Source organism: Cynocephalus volans, chromosome X (genome assembly GCF_027409185.1).
Source record: "Cynocephalus volans isolate mCynVol1 chromosome X, mCynVol1.pri, whole genome shotgun sequence".
Lineage (NCBI taxonomy): Eukaryota > Metazoa > Chordata > Mammalia > Dermoptera > Cynocephalidae > Cynocephalus > Cynocephalus volans.
Genome location: NC_084478.1, coordinates 173,991,427 through 174,010,832, shown reverse-complemented (window position 1 = coordinate 174,010,832; position 19,406 = coordinate 173,991,427). Strand labels below are relative to the sequence as shown.

The following is a 19,406-nucleotide window of genomic DNA, read 5'->3' as shown; positions in this document are numbered from 1 at the left end:
CCCCCAAAACTCATGTCACTCTCATATACAAAGTAGAATCATTCTATCCCAACAGTCCTAAAAGTCTTAGCTTGCTCCAGCACCAACTTAAAAGTCCAAAGTCCAAAGTCTCATCAAAGCAAAAGTCCTTCCAGCTTTGAACCTGTAAAAACAAAACTAAATTTATCTACTGCCTAGATACAATGGTGGAACAGGCATTGGGTATACACTCCCATTCCAAAAGGGAGGAATAGGCCAGAAAAAAGGAAAAACAGGCCCCAAACAAGTCCAAAACCCAGCAGGGCAGACATTATGTCTTAAACGTCCAAAATAATATTCTTTGACTCCAAGTCCTGCATCCTGGGCACAACTGGGCATTTGGGCCCCCAAAGCCTCAGGCAGCCTCACTCCCACATCTCTGCCAGGCACAGCCCATTGGGCTGCACTGGTGCCTGCAACTTTTCTAGGCTGGCGTTGCATGTTACCAGTGGCCCTGCAGTTCCAGGGTCCTGGAGGCAGTCCCACTGCCTTGGCTCTACTAGACATTTCCCTGGTGGGGGCTCTCTGTGGGGGCTCTAACCCCACTTTCCTGCTCAGCATTGCTCTAGTAGATGACCTCTGCGGTGGCTCCGCCCCTGTGGCAGGTCTCTGCCTGGGCTTCCAGGCTTTTCCATACATCCTCTGGAATCTGGGTGGAGGCTGCCATGCCTCCCCTGCTCTCATGTCCTGCTGGCCTGCAGACTTAACATAACGTGGGTGCCACCGAGGTTTTGGGCCTCTGTTCTCCAGGGCTGCTGCACAAACCACATTTACATTTGGGGCCACTCCAGCCGGAGCAGCTGGAATGCAGGGAGCAGGATCCCAAGGGCGGCTGCACCCCAGGTCTTTCCTCCAGGATAACTCAGTCCTTCTAGGCCTCAGGGTCTGTGATGGGTGGAGCACCCTTCCAGACTTCTGAAATGCCTTTAGGGCATTTTTTCCATTGTCCTGCTTATTAGCATCTGGCTGTCTCACCGCCAAGATAATGTCTTTAGCAACCAGTTTATCTGCTTCACCCTTGCATTGTTCTCCAGTTCTCTGCTTTACCTCATGGCCAGGCTGCAAAGTTTCCAAATCTTTACGCCCTGCTTCCCTTTTCATTTCTGGCTTTACATTTTGCCTTTGCCGCCATATCTCAGAGTAGGCTGTTAGTAGTAGCCATGCAGCGTTCTTAATGCTTTGCTGCTTAGAAATTTCTTTGGCCAAATGCTCTGGCTCACAACTCTTAAGTTCCAACTTCCACAAAGTCCAAGGGCATGGACACAATGTAGCCAGGTTCCTTGCTATGGTGTAGCAAGGGTGATCTTTTATCCAATTCCCAATGAGTTCCTCATCTCTATCTGAGACCTCATCGTCCACATGGCCTTTACAGTCCACATTTCTATCAGCATTCTGCTCACCACTACATAAATCTCTAAAACATTCCAAACTTTCCCTCGTCTTTTTCTCTTTTTCTAAGTCCTCCAAACTCCTCCAACTTTTGCCCATTATCCAGTTCCAAAGCTGCATCCACATTTTCAGGTATCTGTTTAGCAACACCCCACTCCTCGGTACCAATTTTCTGTTTTAGTCCGTTTTATGTTGCTATAACAGAAATACCTGAGACTGGGTAATTTATAAAGGAAAGAGGTTTATTTGGCTTACGATTCTGGGACAGCTGCATCTGGTGTGGGCCTCAGGCTGCTTCTACTCATGGCGGAAAGTGGCAGGCAGCCGGCGGGTACAAGCAGATCACATGGTGAGAGGAAGGAAGAGAGAGAGAGAAGGTGCCAGGGTCTTTTTAAGCAATGAGCTCTCACGGGAACTAATAGAGTGAGAACTCACTCATTAATCCCCCTGTCCCCAGGGAGAGCATTAATCCATTCATGAGGGATACACCACCATGACTCAATCAGTTTCCAGCACTGCAACATTGTATATCAAATTTCCACGAGTTTTGGAGGGGACAACACATCCAAACTTCATCAACCCTAATTGAAGCTTAAATCCCCACTGTAACTGCCGAGGATGGGAAATCCTATTATGGTAATCGAAAGGTGGAGCCTTGAATAGGTGATTAGATTGTAGGACCATGCTGCAATGAATGGATTAATAATGCTGGTCTTGGGTGTGGTTCTTTAAAAGCTTTAAAAGGAGAGTGTATGAGGAGCTCTCTCTCTCTGCTCAGCCATTTTCTGCCATCAGACCCCTGCATTGCTGTAAAGGCACCACCAATGAAGGGCCTCACCACAAGGGTTCCCTGGACTTTGGACTTCCCAGCCTCTGAAACTGCAAGCAATAAATTTTGTTCTCTTTATAAACTACCCAGTTTTATGTATTTTCTTATAAGCACCAGAAATGGACCAATATATAGGCCAATTCAATTGATGGCATAGTTCAAATTTTCTATATATTTACTGATTTTATGTTTATGTGTTTTTTTATTTATTGAGAAAAAGGTATTGAAATCTTTGACTATGAATGTGGACTTATCTATTCCTCCTTACAGTTGTATCACTTTTTGTTTCATATAGCTTGCAGCTCTGCTGTTAGAAACATAAAAGCTGTGGATTTTTGTTCTCTTGATAATTGACAACTTTATTATCATTAAATGACTTCTTTATCCTTGATGATATTCCTTCCTCTGTGTGATATTAATATAGCCACTCTGGCCTGTGGCTAACTCTATCATCCATTTCCTCCAGGGACAAAAAGCTGAATGAAAGACCTTCTACCTAGGGAGGTAAGTGGTCTGAAATCAATCATAAAGTGTCTCCTCCAAGAATCTGGAACTTTTTATAGCTGTTCATAAAAAAGAATTCCTTCAGGAGCCCTCCTGTAAGGTAAGGTCTATTTCTTCAGAAGGCCTCAGGAGAAGGCAGAAATGTAGGATCTAACAGCATCAGCAGCAAAATAAAGTAAGGCAAGTGTCTGGTGAATGAGGACACATGTTGAGAAGAGCTTTTCACATCCCTCTGGTTAAGCCAAGTTCTTCCCTGGAGCACTGATGAGTTTTAGGTTGTGCTTTCTGCATACAAACAGCAGAACAAATTGCAGTATGGACATATCTGCCTCATCCCCTGTTAACCCAGGCCTTGGTACTACACCTACTGAGATAAGCAGGTCCCCAATTTGAAACAAGACCAAATATCAGGTGGAGCAAGTCTGTTTACCGAGTCTCACAGCCTGAAGGCAGTGATTTCAATCTGGAAAACAAAACTGAGAAGTCCTGTGTGAACACTGGGAAAAGCAAGTGGATGGAAAAGTTTCCTGGTGGCAGCCAGGAAGTGAGTGGCCTTCAGGGTACATAAGAGAAATGTTTAGGAAGGATGTAGGATGACTCATATGTCCACATAGACTTAAGTGTGGCCGCATGACTGTGGGTGGATGGTAGGTAGGACACACAAAAACCAGGTAATGGTGAAGGGTGGGAGAGGACAGAATGAGCCACTGAATCAGGTGGCCGTGGGGAAGGGCGTGGAGGAGACACCCTCTCCTTGCCTTGTGACCCTCCAGAATTGAACAGTGAGGAGTGTGGCAGGTCTGTTTGGAAGGCTCTGAAGGGGTGCTAAGGAAATGTCCCCTTTTCCAGCCAGGGCACCTTGGCCTCCCCCCACTCCCAGAGGTATCAGGATGGGCCATTGTGATGTCTAAGCCACCCCTCCCTGGACAGGGCTAGAGGGGCTGGGGGAGGGGCTTGCTGACCAAACAAAGCCTAGGGTGTGGCTGCTCATTGTCCTGGGCAGGATATATATAGGGAGGCCAGGGGCCCTGGGACAGACCACTGGGCAGTGCTGACATGGCGAAGGAGACCAGGACACCACAGCCCACCAGAAACACCAAAGCGGGGAAGGAGAGGAAGACCCCCTGTCCACCCAAGTCCAGAGGAAAGGGCAAGGTGAGATGACCACCCAAGCTCCTTCTCATCTTCCCCTTGACCCCTTTCTCCCAAGACCCCTCCCTTGTCCTCGCCTGGCACAACCTCCCTCAGCCCACACTCCTTCCCAGGAAGCCCCTTTTCCCATGCCTCCTGCATCCTCTTCCCCCAAACAGTTGCCCTTCTGTGATCGCCCTGTTGTCCTTCCAGGCGCCCAAGACAACCTTGAAGCTTAAAAGACCCCTCCAAGGGAGTCTGAGGAAAAAAGCTGCTGCAAAAATGACCACCCTCTCAATTCAACCCCCAAAAGGGAAAAAGCCAACACTATTCGGCCACTATCACCGGCTGAATCAGGAACTGCAGCAAAAAGAGCTGAAGCAAATCCGAAAGGACGAGGAGATGCCCAGCACCTCAAGGGATGATGAGATGCCCAGCACCTCAAGGGACGAGGAGATGCCCAGCACTTCAAGGGACAAGGAGATCTCCAGCCACTCGAGTGACGAGGAGATCTCCAGCAACCCAAGTGATGGCCCGGGCAGCTACTAACTTAAAAGTGAGACCAGAGACCTCAAAACCACCTGTGAAGTCTCCAGAGGGCTGGCTGCCGGGTAATGGACATCGAATTTTACACTGACGGCACACGATGGTGACAAGTAAAATAAAATTTGCCCATTGTGACATATAGTGTGTGTCTGCATGTTCTGTGATGTGGGAGGGGGAAGGAAGGGAAGAGGCAGGTGTGGGAAGGGAGGGAGGGCGGTGGGCCCGGCGGACTTGGGGTCAGACAGACAGGTCCACTGTTAGGCAGACACTGAGGGATAACGTCTGGATAACGGCCGAGCACTGAAAACAAATTTCTTCCTTGACACTCTCTCACCAGTAAGGAGGAAAAGGGCCTGGTGTTTGCATGTGTTTGCAGGGGATAGAGGTGGGGGAGCAACATGAGGGTGTAGTTGGCCAGAACCTACACCCCCTCCCCCGAAAAGGCAGACATATGTATCACCAGCAGGCCACCCACCTCATAGTGGCATTTGCTGCATCCTGCCCTATACTGTAAGCAGCTACAGGCCCTCAAAGCGACCCCAAATCTCACCCTACTAAAAGTCAGTGACAACACCTCCAAGGACTGGAATAATGGCGTTTGATGGCTATGAGCCCAACACTGATTAGGCCACTTTCTTGTTAGGAAAATTTGGGATGGAACCGTGACTACCAAGGGTGGGGCAGTGGGAGTGTTTGTTCTTCGGTGCTTTGGGGGTAATTATATAATATTCAATGCTTTCCTTCAGAAAAAAGGAAACTCTCAAACCAGCGACATAAGCTCCTACATCATGAAACTAGAAACATAATAGAAAAGTAAATTAAAAGCAAGCTGAATGCCAAAGTAAGGAAATCCTAAAGATAATAGGAGAAATCAATTAAGTTGAAACCACAATTATTAGGGAAAATCAATGAAACGAAAAGGTGTTTCTTTGTAAAAATCATTAAATTTGATTAACCTGTAGCCAGATTGACCAAGCAAAAGGGAGAGAAGACACAAATTACCAACATCTGGAATAAAAGGGAGGGTATCTCTACAGACACTATAGGTATCAAAGGGGTAATTAAGGAATAACGTGAACAACTCTATGCCATACATATGACAATTTAGATAAAATGGACAGATTTTCTGAAAGATACAAAGTAACAGAAATAACATAAGAAGAAATAGGTGGGTATGCAATCCCTCACTTCTAAATTTTCTTTTTTAACGAAAATGTAATTTTATTAATATTATTTTTTACATTCTTGGATGTTGTTTCAAAGCAGTTGGGAGAGACGGGGAGAGGGAAAGGGGAAGGAAATGGGATGGTAGAAGGAGGAAGGAGGGGTGGGATTGAGGCCCGTAGTACACTCCTCATTCCCACAGGGGAGACTGGGGGGCACCCAGCGGTGGCCTGGTCATTACTGGGATGGGTGCAGATGTCAGGGGGTTGTGGCAAAAGCCCTCACCCCCACTGTCCCAGCTCACGAACCCAGGGCCCTTCTTGCTACAGCTTGGTTGTCGTTGCTGGGCTGGTTGCACATGTCACAGGGGCATGGTTGAGGCCCAAGACCCCCCACTTCCCCACCTTGGGAGAGCCCAGGTCACTTCCTGTGGCAGCTCGGTGGTTGTCACTGGGCTGGCTGCTGGTGTTGGGGGGTCGTGGCTGAGGCCCTTGGTCCACCACCACCCTGGCTCAGGAGAGCCCAGGGCATAATGATTTAAAAATAAAGAAGAAATACGTAACCTAAAAAGTCACACTTCTATTAAAGAAATTTAATTTATAGTTAAGACCCTTCCATAAAAATACTTCAAGTCTAGATGGTCTGACTGCTGAATTCTCCCAGACATTTAAAGGAGAAATAATACTCAGTCCACCACACAAACTCTTCAGAAAATGAAAGAGGCGAAAATACTTCCAAACTCATTTTATGAGATCAGCATTAGCCTGATTACCAAAACTAGACAGAGGCATTACAATAATGGAAAACTACAGACCAGTATTCCTCGTGAACATAAATGTAAAACTTCTCACCAAAATATTAGCAAATTCAGTCCAACAACATATAAAAAGGATAATGGACCATGACCAAGTGGAGTTTATCCTGGAAATGCAAGACTGGCTCAACACTCAAAAATTAGTCAATGTAACATACTAGAGAAGAAAACCACACAATCATATCAATTGCTGCAGAAAAAGCATTTGAAAAATTCTATCCCCATTTACGATAAAAAGAAAACTCTCTGCAAACCAGGAATAAAAGGTAACTTTCGTAACCTGATAAAGGGCATCTATAAAAATCCTAAAGCTAACATCGCACCTAATGCTGAAAGATTGAATGTTTTCCCTCTAGACAGAGAACAAGGCAAGGATGGCTCTTTTCACCACTTCTTGTGCAATGTCATACTTGAAATTCTAGCAAGTGTAATAAGGAAACAGAAAAGAAAGAAAATGCCCACATTGGAATGGAAGAAATAAAACTGTCTCTATTAGCAGACAGCATCACCATGTAAGCAGAAAAATCCAATGAAATCTAAAATAGCTCTTACATGTACTCAGCTTAAGAGTCAGAGTGCAAGGTCATAGTGCAAAAAGGTCAATATACAGAAATTAATCGTGTTTCTATATACTAGCAATTAATATTTGGAAACTGACATTCGTAACAGCTTTATTGAGGTGTAATTGATGTACATAAAACTGCACATGTTCAATACATACAATTTGATGAGTTAGGACATATACACCCTCCCACGGTAATAATCCCATCTACGACCTCCAAAAGTTTCCTTGTGTTCTACTGTATCATTTTTTAAATGTGGTAAGAACACCCAATGTGAGATCTACCATATTAATGATTTTGAAGTGCACAATTCCAAATCATTAACCATAGGCACCGTGAGCAGGTTGTGCAGCAGATCTCTAGAACTTACTCATTTTGCATAATTGAAACTTTACACCTATTGAGCAATGACGTCCCATGTCCACCTCCTTCCAGCCCCTGGCAACCATCATTCTATTCTCTGCCTCCATGAGTTTGACTATTTTTAATACCTTATATAAGTGCAATCATGCCCTATTTTCCTCTGTGACAGGTTTATTTCACTTAGCATAATGTAAAAAGCGTTTGTGTCATTTACAGTAGGCCCCAAATATGGAATACTTAGGTATACATCTAACAAAGTATGTGCAGGTTCTGTATGCTGAAAACTACAGAACGCTGGGAAAAAAATAAAAGAAAACCTAAATAAATGGAAAGACACACTAGGGTCATCAATTGAAACTCTCAAGATCATTAAGATGTCAATTCTCTACAGATTGATCAATGGATGCAGTCCTATCAAAATCACAACAGTTTTCTTGTGATTATCAACAAACTGATTCTAAATTTTTTATGGAAAGGCATATGAGATAGAATAGAAAGACAAATTTGGAAAAGAAGAACAGAGTTGGAGGACTCACACTACCTGCTTGTGAGACTTAATGCAAAGCTACAGCGAACAAGCCAGTGTGATATGGGTGGAGGGACAGACTCAACAGAAAAAGAGTGAAGTACCTAGAAATAGACCCACACAAATATGATTGGTTGATTTTTGACAGAACTTTAGTGGCAACTCAATGAACAAACAATAGCATTTTTCAACAATGGTACCTAAACATTTGGACATTCATGTGCAAAAAAATGAACCTTGACTTATACCTCAAACCTTATACAATTAGCTCAAAATGGATCATAGGCTTAATGAAAAGCATAAAAGTATAAAATTCTTCATGAGAAATAGGAAAAAAAAGTGTGACCCTAAAAAAATAAAAAAATTTGAATTAAAAAAATTAGATACAATACCAAAAGCATGATCCATAAACGGAAAAATGATAAATTGGTCCCTATGTAAATTTAAAACATTTTCTCTGCAGAAAAGACACTGTGAAAAGAATGAAAGTATACTCCATAGACTGGGAGAAATGATTTGCTGATCACATATTTTACAAAGGACTTGTATCCAGAATATGTCAAGAACTCTCAAATGTCAATAATAAGATCAAATGATACAATTAGGAAAATGAATAAAATAGTCGGACAAATACTTTATCAAAGATGACACATGATGGAGCCATACAAGATATATAGAAGACATACGTAAGACAAATATGCACATGAAAAGAAGCTCACCATCACTAGTTGTTTTGGAAATGCACTTTCAAACCATAATGAGATATCACTGCACATCTATTAACATTCAAAAATAAACAAACAAACAAACAAAAAACCAGATGTACCAAGTGCTGGTGAGGTTGTGGAACTACCGGAAGCCTCATGCAATGCTGTGGGAATGCAAGATCGTACTGCCTCTTTGGAAGTCATTCTGGCAGTGTTTTTAGTAAAGTTAAACATACATTTCTCACATGACCCAGCAATTCTACTCCTAAGTATTTACACAGGTGAGATGAAAACACATGTTCATACAAAAACCCCTTAGTGAATGTCTGTAGCAGCTTTATTCATAACTGTCCAACAAAAGCCAGAAACATCCCAAACATCCCCCAACTGAGTCAACCGAGGAATGGATAAAGTGCGACCCACCCATCCAATGGAATACTACTCGGTAATAAAAAAACAAACTATTGATACACACAACAACGTGGAGGAATATGCTGAGTGAAAGAAGCCCGCTTGAGAAGGCTGCATACTCTGTTATTTCGTTCCTATGACACCCTGCAGATGGCAAAACCATAGGGATGGAGAGCGGATCGGGGGCTTCCAGGGGTTGAGTGTGTGAGGCAGGAGGTTTGATTACAAAGGGGGAGCACGAGAGGAATTTTGGGGGGTAGTGATGGGACTGTTCTGTGACTTGATTGTGGTAGTGGCTGCGTGACTCTGTTCATTGCCCAACTCATCAAAGTGTTCACGAGAAGAGCACATTTTTCTGAATGTAAATAAAAATGAACAGTCTACAATTACTCTTCAGTTTCAAGTTTGCTACCAGAGTCAGTATTGCCGTTTACTAAAATAGGGAGCAGAGGAGGAGGACCGAGGTTTGGAAGAAAGAAACCATGTTGCTTCGGGGACACGGGACATTGTGGGACAAGTTCTGCGTGGCCAGCCATTGCTCGGATATCCAAGTTTGGTGCTCACAGGGAGAAAGCCTGCACCGTAGACCAAGACTGGGGAGCCCTTGAGGGTGAAAGTGTTTCATCGACATCTGCGACACGCTGCTGACTGTACCTGGCTCCTCTGGTGCATTTGACAGTCGTCCTCTCCCTCGTTTTTGGAGCTCTCTACTCTCCTGACTCGAACGACAGCGCACTGCCCTTCTCATCACATTCCTATGTCTTTTTCCCTAGTCTTCATTTGGACTCCTCTCTGTCCCTCCAATAACTATTTCGAGAGAACTTCCTATTCTCCAGGCGGCGTGCTCAATGTTGGGCATGAAACAGTAAGGAAGGGCCAGTGCCTGCCCTCAAGAGGGTCCAGCCTGGGGACTCTTCCTCAGCCTGCCTTTTCAATGTTGGCACCCCAGGCTTCTGCCTGCTGATCTTCTTGCAGTCCGTACACTGTCTGTCCTGCCTGAGCCCAGTCTAGTCGTCCCCCATCCTTGCCCCGAGACTTCTCTTCAGTCTTTGATCACGTGAGCTACGTTATCCAGAGGATCCTTGAACACACGCTCAAGTGGCGGCTCAAGAAGCAGAATAAACGGATTTTAGCCGAGGCTGTGCCATTCGGTGGCTGTATCATTTTAGCATGTCCCTTGTCCCTCTCCTTGCTTCGAGGTCCCACATGTACAGAAAGATGGTGGCGCTAGGCATTGTCTTTTTAGGACAGGTCATAATTCTGTTTCCTCAGGCTCTGCTCCAGATCTTTCTTTGGTTTGTTCTTACCCTCAGATTTTTTAAACTTCACACCACCGATCATATTTCAGAGCCTCAAGGTCACTTACAACTGTAAGGTTCTTTCCCAGACCCTGGGCTCTGGCCCAGTGTCCAGTCATCTCTTGGCCAAAGCCAGCTCATTCTTTAGGGAAGATGTTGGAACTGCTTTCTCTCTACTGTATCAATGAGCACCCTTTGAATTCTGATGCCAGCCAACCTGAAACACGCCTCCTCATGCCCACCTCCTGCCTAAGCCCCTCCTACTCCGGGGATACAGGAGAATCTTTGGGAAGGCAGCCCCATTCCTTACCAAGGCTGGTGTGTCTGCTACTTCCAGACCCCACTCTGTGTCACAGACAGCTATCCTGCCAAGGTGCAGCTTTTAGCCACCTAGACACAGATACTGTTTCAGCCACTTGCTGCTCCATCCATGTGGCATTTGGCTTTTGTAACATCAGCTATAATGCTTTACAAACCATGCCTGACTTTTTGATCAGGCTCCCCACATCCTCACCAGCATTTGTTTTCTGTCTTATTGAGAGTAGCCAGTCTAACTGGAATGAGATGATATCTCATTATAGTTTTAATTTGCATTTTCCTGATGATTAGTGACGTTCAGCATTTTTTCATATGCCTGTTGGCCTCTATTGTTTTCCTTACAAACAAATGCTGACCGATGCTTCATAATTTCTGATGCTTTTTAAAATAAAACTTCTTGGTAACTCTCCCGATCCCTACTCCCAACCCCACACAGAATTTTCATTCAGTAGTGGAATCTCAGTTCCTGTCTGGCTTGACTGGTGAGAATTGCCCAGTCTGCTGAACCTTTTCTAAAATTGTTGCTGGTCTCCAGAACCTCTTCCAGAATTAAGAACAGTTGGTTAATGACTTGGTCAAACAGGTTGAATTTAATTAAAGTGACCCTTAGCCACTGAAATAGCATTTATTTGATCTGAAATATTTTCACAAGAACAAATATCAGCTCTCAGGCATGATTTGTGATTAGCAACTGTATAAAAATGAAGAGCAATTTGAAATTTTAAGAAAATTGAGCATCAAAGAACAAGAAAAAAGGAGAAAAAAATGGGAAAATATATAAACAGACAATTCAATAAATAAAGTATATAAAGATGGCCCTTAAGTATACGAAAGATATTTGAATTTCATACACAATAGGAGAAATGCTAGTTTTAACTGCACTGAGATATTATTTCTTACCTTTTGGACAGGCAAAATTTTAACAAGTGTACAACCAAATCTATTGATGACTCTTTAGGAAAGAGGCACTCTCATTGAGTTGCCTCTTGAGGCACTCTCATTGAGAATGCAATTTGGAACAACCCTTCCAGACAGAATTTGGCAATACCTATAACCTTGAACCCAGAAATCCCAGTTCTAGAAGCTATCCTTGAAGATGAACTTCTAACAGTCCAAAAATACATATGCAAAATTATGTTCATTGCAGCATAGTTTGTACTTGTGTTTTAGTCCGTTTTGTGTTGCCATGACAGAAATACCTGAGACTGGGTAATTTATAAAGAAAAGAGGTTTATTCGGTTTACAATTCTGGGACAGCAGCATCTGGCACGGACCTCAGGCTGCTTCTACTCATGGAGGAAAAACAACAGGTAGCTGGCGGGTACAAGCAGGTCACGTCGTGAGAGGAAGGAAGAGAGACTGTCAAATACTTTACAAGTCATGCCTGACTGTTTAGTCAGGCTCTCCAGGATTCCAGAATGTTTTCTAACAAGTATTTAAACTTTTTATTTTTATGGATGTCCAGCTGACTTGGTCCAGGGTTTGAAGTTGCCACCTGTGACAAGCTCCACTACCATTTCCCTGATGATTAGTGATGTGAGCATTTTTTCATATACCTGTTGGCCATTTGGATGTCTTCCTTTGAGAAATGTCTACTCAGCACCTTTGCCCAGTTTTAAATTGGATTATTTGGTTTTTTGCTGTAAAGTTGTCTGAGCTCTTTGTATATTCTGGATATTAATCCCTTGTCAGATGAATATTTTGCAAATATTTTCTCCCGTTCTGTAGGATGTCTTTTCACTCTATTGATTGTTGCCTTTGCTGTGTAGAAGCTTTCATTTGAATTTTAGAATCACATTGCTAATTTATATAAAAAACCTCATGGTATAATGATTTGGATTGTGTTGAATCTGTAGGCCAATTTGGGAAGACTTGGCATTTTAACAATATTGAGTCTTCTGACTAACGAACAAGGGTTATAGCTCAATTTATTCAAGTCTTTTTAAATTGGTCTTAGCAACATTTTACAGTTTTCAGTGCATAGGCTCTTCATATGTCTTGCTAATTTTTTCTCTCTATATATCATATTTTTGGATGCTATTGTAAATTTTTTACTTCAATATCTGATTGATCATTAACACCATATAGAAATAAAATTGATTTTTGTATATTGAGCTTGTATTCTACAACATTGCTAAACTCACTTATTAATGTTAGTAATATGTCATCTGCAAATAAAGGCAATTTTATTTCTTCCTTTCCAATCTGCATGCCTTTCATTTCTTTTTCTTGCCTAATTGTCCTGTTGAATAGAAGTGGCAAAAGCAGACATTTTTATATTGCTTCTTATCCTAGGAAAAAATTATCCAGTCTTTGCCCATTTAGTATGACATTAGCTGTGGTGTTTTGTACAATCTATTTGTCTTTATCAGATTAAGAACTTCCCTTCTATTCCTAGTTTGTTGAGCATATTATGAAAGGATCTGGAGTTTTCCATCTATGTCTATTGAGATTGTCATGTGTTTTTTTACCCTTAATCAATTAATATGAAATATTACATTGATTAATTTTTTAGATATTGAACAAACCTTGAATACCTGAGATAAATTGCACTTGGTCATGGTATATAATATTTTTCATAGGTTGCTAAATTCAGTTTGCTAGTATTTTGTTGAAGATTTCTGTGCCTATATTCATAAAGGCTATTAATCTGTGGTGGTTTTCTTTTCCTGTCATGTCTTTGGTTTAGGTTTCAGAGTAATATTAGCCTCAAAGGATGAGTTTGGAAGTGTTCCCTCCTCTTGTATCGTTGTCAATTCTTCCTTAAACATTTGGTAGACTTTAACAGTGAAGCCATCTGGGTGTAAAATTTTCTTTCTGGGAATAGTTTAAACTACAAGTTCAATCTCTTTAATGTTTATAGGGCTAGTTTGGATATACATTTCTTCTTGAGTGAGCTTTGGTAGTTTGAACCTTTCAGGTATTTATCCATTTTATGTAAGTTGTCAAATTTATTAGCATAGATTGTTTATACTACGTTCTTCCTTTTTATTATCTGTAGAATCCATAGTGATGTCATCTTTCTCATTTCTGATATTGGTTTTTGGTGTTTTTTATCCCTTTTTTCCTCATCAGTCTGGTTAGAGTTTTATCAATTTTACTGTTCTTCCAAAAAAATCCCCTCTTGGTTTCACTGATTTTCTCAATTGTTTTTCTATTTTCTATTTCATTGTTGTTGCTTTGGTCTTTATTTCCTTTTTTCCACATTCTTTGGGTTTAATGTGCTCTTCTTTTTCTTGGTTTTTAAGGGAGAAGCTAAGGTCATTAATTTGAGACATTTCTTCTCTTCAAATACATGCATTTAGTAATATAAATTTCCCTATACCTACAGCTTCGGTGGCATTACATAAATTCTGTTATGTTCTGTTTTTATTTTTACCCTGTTTAAAATATATTTGAATTTCCCTTTGATTTCTTTTATGTTCCATAAGTTATTTAGAAGTGTATTATTTAGTTTCCAAATAGTTGAGGATTTCCAAACATATTTCCCATATTGATTTCAAATTTAATTCCATTGTGGTTAGAGAACAAAATCTACATGATTGAATCTTTCTAAATTTATTGAGATTTGATTTATGACCCAGAATATTATCTATTTTGATAAGTATCCCATATGCACTTGAAAAGAATGTGAATTCTGATGTTACTGGGTTTTCTTTCTTATATTCAAAATATTTTAACATTTATTTGCACAGTATATTGTTTCAATACATGCATATACCTGGCAATGATTCACTTAGGGGTGGATAGCATAGTTTTGTACCCATTAGTCCACAACTTTTCTTATCCCCCTCCAACTCCCTGGTCTCTGATAACCCTTATTCTACTCTCTACTTCTATGAGAATCACCCCCTTTTTAAAAGATTCCACATATGAGTGATATCATGCAGTATTTGTCTTTTTGTGCCTGTCGTACTTCACTTAATATGATAGTTTCCAGTTTCATCAATGTTACTGCAAATGATAGGAGATATATAAATATATATGTGTGTGTGTGTGTGTGTGTGTGCGTGTGTGTGTGTGTGTGTGTGTGTGTGTGTGTGTGTATTATAGCTTAGCAGTTTTCCATTGTATGTATATTCCACAGTTTTTTTTATCCATTCATCCACCGATTGACATTTAGGTTGATTCCATCTCTTGGCTATTGTGCATAGTGCTGTGATGAACATGGGAGTGCAGGTGTCTTTTTGAAACATTGATTTCAATTCCTTTGGGTATATACCCAGTAGTGGGATAGCTGGGTCCTAGGGCATATCTATTTTTAGTTCTTTGAAGAACCTCCATGCTGTTTTCCACAATGGCTGTACCAATTTACATTCGCACCAGCAATGTAGGAGAGTTCCTTTTTCTCTATAGTCTTGTGAGCATTTGTTATTTTCTGCCTTAATAATAGCCATTCTAGCTGGAGTGAGATGATATCTCATGTGGTTTTAATTTTCATTTTCCTGGTGAATAGTGATGTTGAGCATTTTTTCATGTGCCTGTTGGCCATTTGTATCTCTTCTTTTGATAAACGTCTGTTCAGATCCTTTTCCAATTTTTAAATTGGGTTATTCGGTTTTTTTGCTGTTGAGTTGTTTGAGTTCCTTATATGTTTTGAATATCAGTCCCTTGTTTGATATGTAGTTTGCAAACACTTTCTCCCATTCCATATGTTGTCTCTTCAATTTGTTGACAGTGTTCCTTGCCGTGCAGAAGCTTTTTAGTTTGATGCAGTCTGGTTTATGTATTTTTGCTTTAGTTGCCTGTACCTTTGTAGTCTCACTCAAAGAAGCACTGCCGTCTATTTACAATAGTAAGATATGGAACCAACCTAAATGTCCATCAGTGGATGACTGGATAAGGAAAATGTGGTATATATACACAACAGAATACTACTCTGCCATAAAAAAGAATGAAATTGTGCTATTTGCAGCAACATGGATGAGCTTGGAGACGACTATGTTAAGTGAAATAAGCCAGACACAGAAAGAGAAATGCCACATGTCCTCACTCATAAGTGGGAGCTGAGAAAGAAAGAAAGACCATAATAAAATGTTGAACTTTCAGAAGGAGAGAACAGACCTATAGTTACTAAAGGTGGGAAAGGGGAAGGGGGTGGGGGATAAGAAGTAATTGGGTGAGGGACACAAAAAGTAATTATGATTTGTAATGATAAACATGCTAGTAATTTTGATTTGATGATCACATACAGTACACAAATACTGATAGTCAACTCTGTACCCCATAAATATGTATAAATAATACAAAATAAATTTAAAGAGAAAACTGTAATCCCAAAGCATTAAGTTAAGTGAAGAAACCAGACCCAAAAGACTATAATTTATAATTTCACTTACTAGAAATTTCTATAATCAGCTCATCTCTAAAGACATAAAATTTGTTAATTTTTGTCTCCATCTGGCATGGTAAAGGAGAGTAAATGCAAACAGGATGCATTTTTCTCTTAAAGGATAGAAATATTCTACAGGTATGTTGCAATTGTTGTGTAATGCCACAAACATATCGAAAAGCTTGGAATCGCTCACTTAAAAAAAAAAAGCGCTGCCCACTCCCATTTTGGGCAGTGTTTTCCCTATGTTTTCTTCTAGTAGTTTCATAGCTTCGGGTCTTAAATTTAGGTCTTTGATCATTTTGAGCTAGTTTTCATGTGTGGTGGGAGATAAGGGTCTAGTTTGAATCTTCTGCATGTGGATATCCAGTTTCCCTAGCACCATTTGTTGAAGAGACTATTCTTAACATTGTATACCTTTGATGTTTTTGTTGAAAATCAGTTGGCTCTAAGTGTGTGAGTTTATTTCAGGATTCTCTATTCTATTCCATTGGACAATTTGTCTGTTTTTACGCCACTACCATGCTGTTTTGGTTACTAAAGCTTTATAGTATATTTTCAAGTCAGGGAGTGTGATGCCTCCAACTTTGTTCTTTTTGTTCAAGATTGCTTTAACTATACGGGGACTTTTGTGGCTCCATACAAATTTTAAGATTGCTTTTTCTATATCTGTGAAGAATGTTATTGGTATTTTGATAGGGATTGCATTGAAATGTGTAGATTGCTTTGGGTAATATGGACATTTTGATGATGTTGATTTTCCCAACCCAAGAACATGGGATATCTTTCCATTTATTTGTGTCCTCTTCAACTTCTTTCAATAAGGTTTTATCATTTTCATTGTAGAGATCTTTAACCTCCTTGGTTAAATTTACTCCAAGGTATTTCATATTTTTGGTAGCTATTCTGAATGGGTTACTTTCTTGAATTCTTCTTCACCTATTTTGTTATTGGTGTATAGGAAGGCTATTGATTTTTGTGTGTTGATTTTGTAGTTACTGGGATTTTTCTGTAAATGTCAATTAGGCTACTGTAGGTTGGATGCCCCTGCCACCCTTGTTTTAGTCCGTTTTGTGTTGCTATAACAGAAATACCTGAGACTGGGTAATTTATAAAGGAAAGAGGTTTATTTGGCTTATGATTCTGGGACAGCTGCATCTGGCGTGGGCCTCAGGCTGCTTCTACTCATGGCGGAAAGTGGCAGGCAGCGGCGGGTACAAACAGATCACATGGTGAGAGGAAGCAAGAGAGAGAAGGTGCCAGGGTCTTTTTAGGCAATGAGCTCTCACAGGAACTAATAGAGCGAGAACTCACTCATTAGTCCCTTCTCCCCCAGGGAGAGCGTTAATCCATTCATGAGGGATCTGCCTAGCCTATGACTCAATCAGTTTCCAATACTGCCACATTGGAAATCAAATTTCCACGAGTTTTGGAGGGGACCACACATCCAAACTACGTCATTCAACCCCTGGCCCCCCAAAACTCATGTCACTCTCATATACAAAGTAGAATCATTCTATCCCAACAGTCCTAAAAGTCTTAGCTTGCTCCAGCACCAACTTAAAAGTCCAAAGTCCAAAGTCTCATCAAAGCAAAAGTCCTTCCAGCTTTGAACCTGTAAAAACAAAACTAAATTTATCTACTGCCTAGATACAATGGTGGAACAGGCATTGGGTATACACTCCCATTCCAAAAGGGAGGAATAGGCCAGAAAAAAGGAAAAACAGGCCCCAAACAAGTCCAAAACCCAGCAGGGCAGACATTATGTCTTAAACGTCCAAAATAATATTCTTTGACTCCAAGTCCTGCATCCTGGGCACAACTGGGCATTTGGGCCCCCAAAGCCTCAGGCAGCCTCACTCCCACATCTCTGCCAGGCACAGCCCATTGGGCTGCACTGGTGCCTGCAACTTTTCTAGGCTGGCGTTGCATGTTACCAGTGGCCCTGCAGTTCCAGGGTCCTGGAGGCAGTCCCACTGCCTTGGCTCTACTAGACATTTCCCTGGTGGGGGCTCTCTGTGGGGGCTCTAACCCCACTTTCCTGCTCAGCATTGCTCTAGTAGATGACCTCTGCGGTGGCTCCGCCCCTGTGGCAGGTCTCTGCCTGGGCTTCCAGGCTTTTCCATACATCCTCTGGAATCTGGGTGGAGGCTGCCATGCCTCCCCTGCTCTCATGTCCTGCTGGCCTGCAGACTTAACATAACGTGGGTGCCACCGAGGTTTTGGGCCTCTGTTCTCCAGGGCTGCTGCACAAACCACATTTACATTTGGGGCCACTCCAGCCGGAGCAGCTGGAATGCAGGGAGCAGGATCCCAAGGGCGGCTGCACCCCAGGTCTTTCCTCCAGGATAACTCAGTCCTTCTAGGCCTCAGGGTCTGTGATGGGTGGAGCACCCTTCCAGACTTCTGAAATGCCTTTAGGGCATTTTTTCCATTGTCCTGCTTATTAGCATCTGGCTGTCTCACCGCCAAGATAATGTCTTTAGCAACCAGTTTATCTGCTTCACCCTTGCATTGTTCTCCAGTTCTCTGCTTTACCTCATGGCCAGGCTGCAAAGTTTCCAAATCTTTACGCCCTGCTTCCCTTTTCATTTCTGGCTTTACATTTTGCCTTTGCCGCCATATCTCAGAGTAGGCTGTTAGTAGTAGCCATGCAGCGTTCTTAATGCTTTGCTGCTTAGAAATTTCTTTGGCCAAATGCTCTGGCTCACAACTCTTAAGTTCCAACTTCCACAAAGTCCAAGGGCATGGACACAATGTAGCCAGGTTCCTTGCTATGGTGTAGCAAGGGTGATCTTTTATCCAATTCCCAATGAGTTCCTCATCTCTATCTGAGACCTCATCGTCCACATGGCCTTTACGGTCCACATTTCTATCAGCATTCTGCTCACCACTACATAAATCTCTAAAACATTCCAAACTTTCCCTCGTCTTTTTCTCTTTTTCTAAGTCCTCCAAACTCCTCCAACTTTTGCCCATTATCCAGTTCCAAAGCTGCATCCACATTTTCAGGTATCTGTTTAGCAACACCCCACTCCTCGGTACCAATTTTCTGTTTTAGTCCGTTTTATGTTGCTATAACAGAAATACCTGAGACTGGGTAATTTATAAAGGAAAGAGGTTTATTTGGCTTACGATTCTGGGACAGCTGCATCTGGTGTGGGCCTCAGGCTGCTTCTACTCATGGCGGAAAGTGGCAGGCAGCCGGCGGGTACAAGCAGATCACATGGTGAGAGGAAGGAAGAGAGAGAGAGAAGGTGCCAGGGTCTTTTTAAGCAATGAGCTCTCACGGGAACTAATAGAGTGAGAACTCACTCATTAATCCCCCTGTCCCCAGGGAGAGCATTAATCCATTCATGAGGGATACACCACCATGACTCAATCAGTTTCCAGCACTGCAACATTGTATATCAAATTTCCACGAGTTTTGGAGGGGACAACACATCCAAACTTCATCAACCCTAATTGAAGCTTAAATCCCCACTGTAACTGC

General features: G+C 41.8%; 1 protein-coding gene across 1 annotated transcript; it reads left to right on the top strand.

The window, feature by feature from the left end:
* The first annotated feature begins 3,796 nt into the window (after nucleotides 1-3,796).
* Nucleotides 3,797-4,420, top strand: LOC134368614 (spermatid nuclear transition protein 4-like). The gene is made up of 2 exons (XM_063085041.1): nucleotides 3,797-3,895; nucleotides 4,085-4,420. Exons 1-2 carry the CDS (start codon nucleotides 3,797-3,799, stop codon nucleotides 4,418-4,420), a joined length of 435 nt encoding a protein of 144 aa, XP_062941111.1.
* The last annotated feature ends 14,986 nt before the right edge of the window (nucleotides 4,421-19,406 follow it).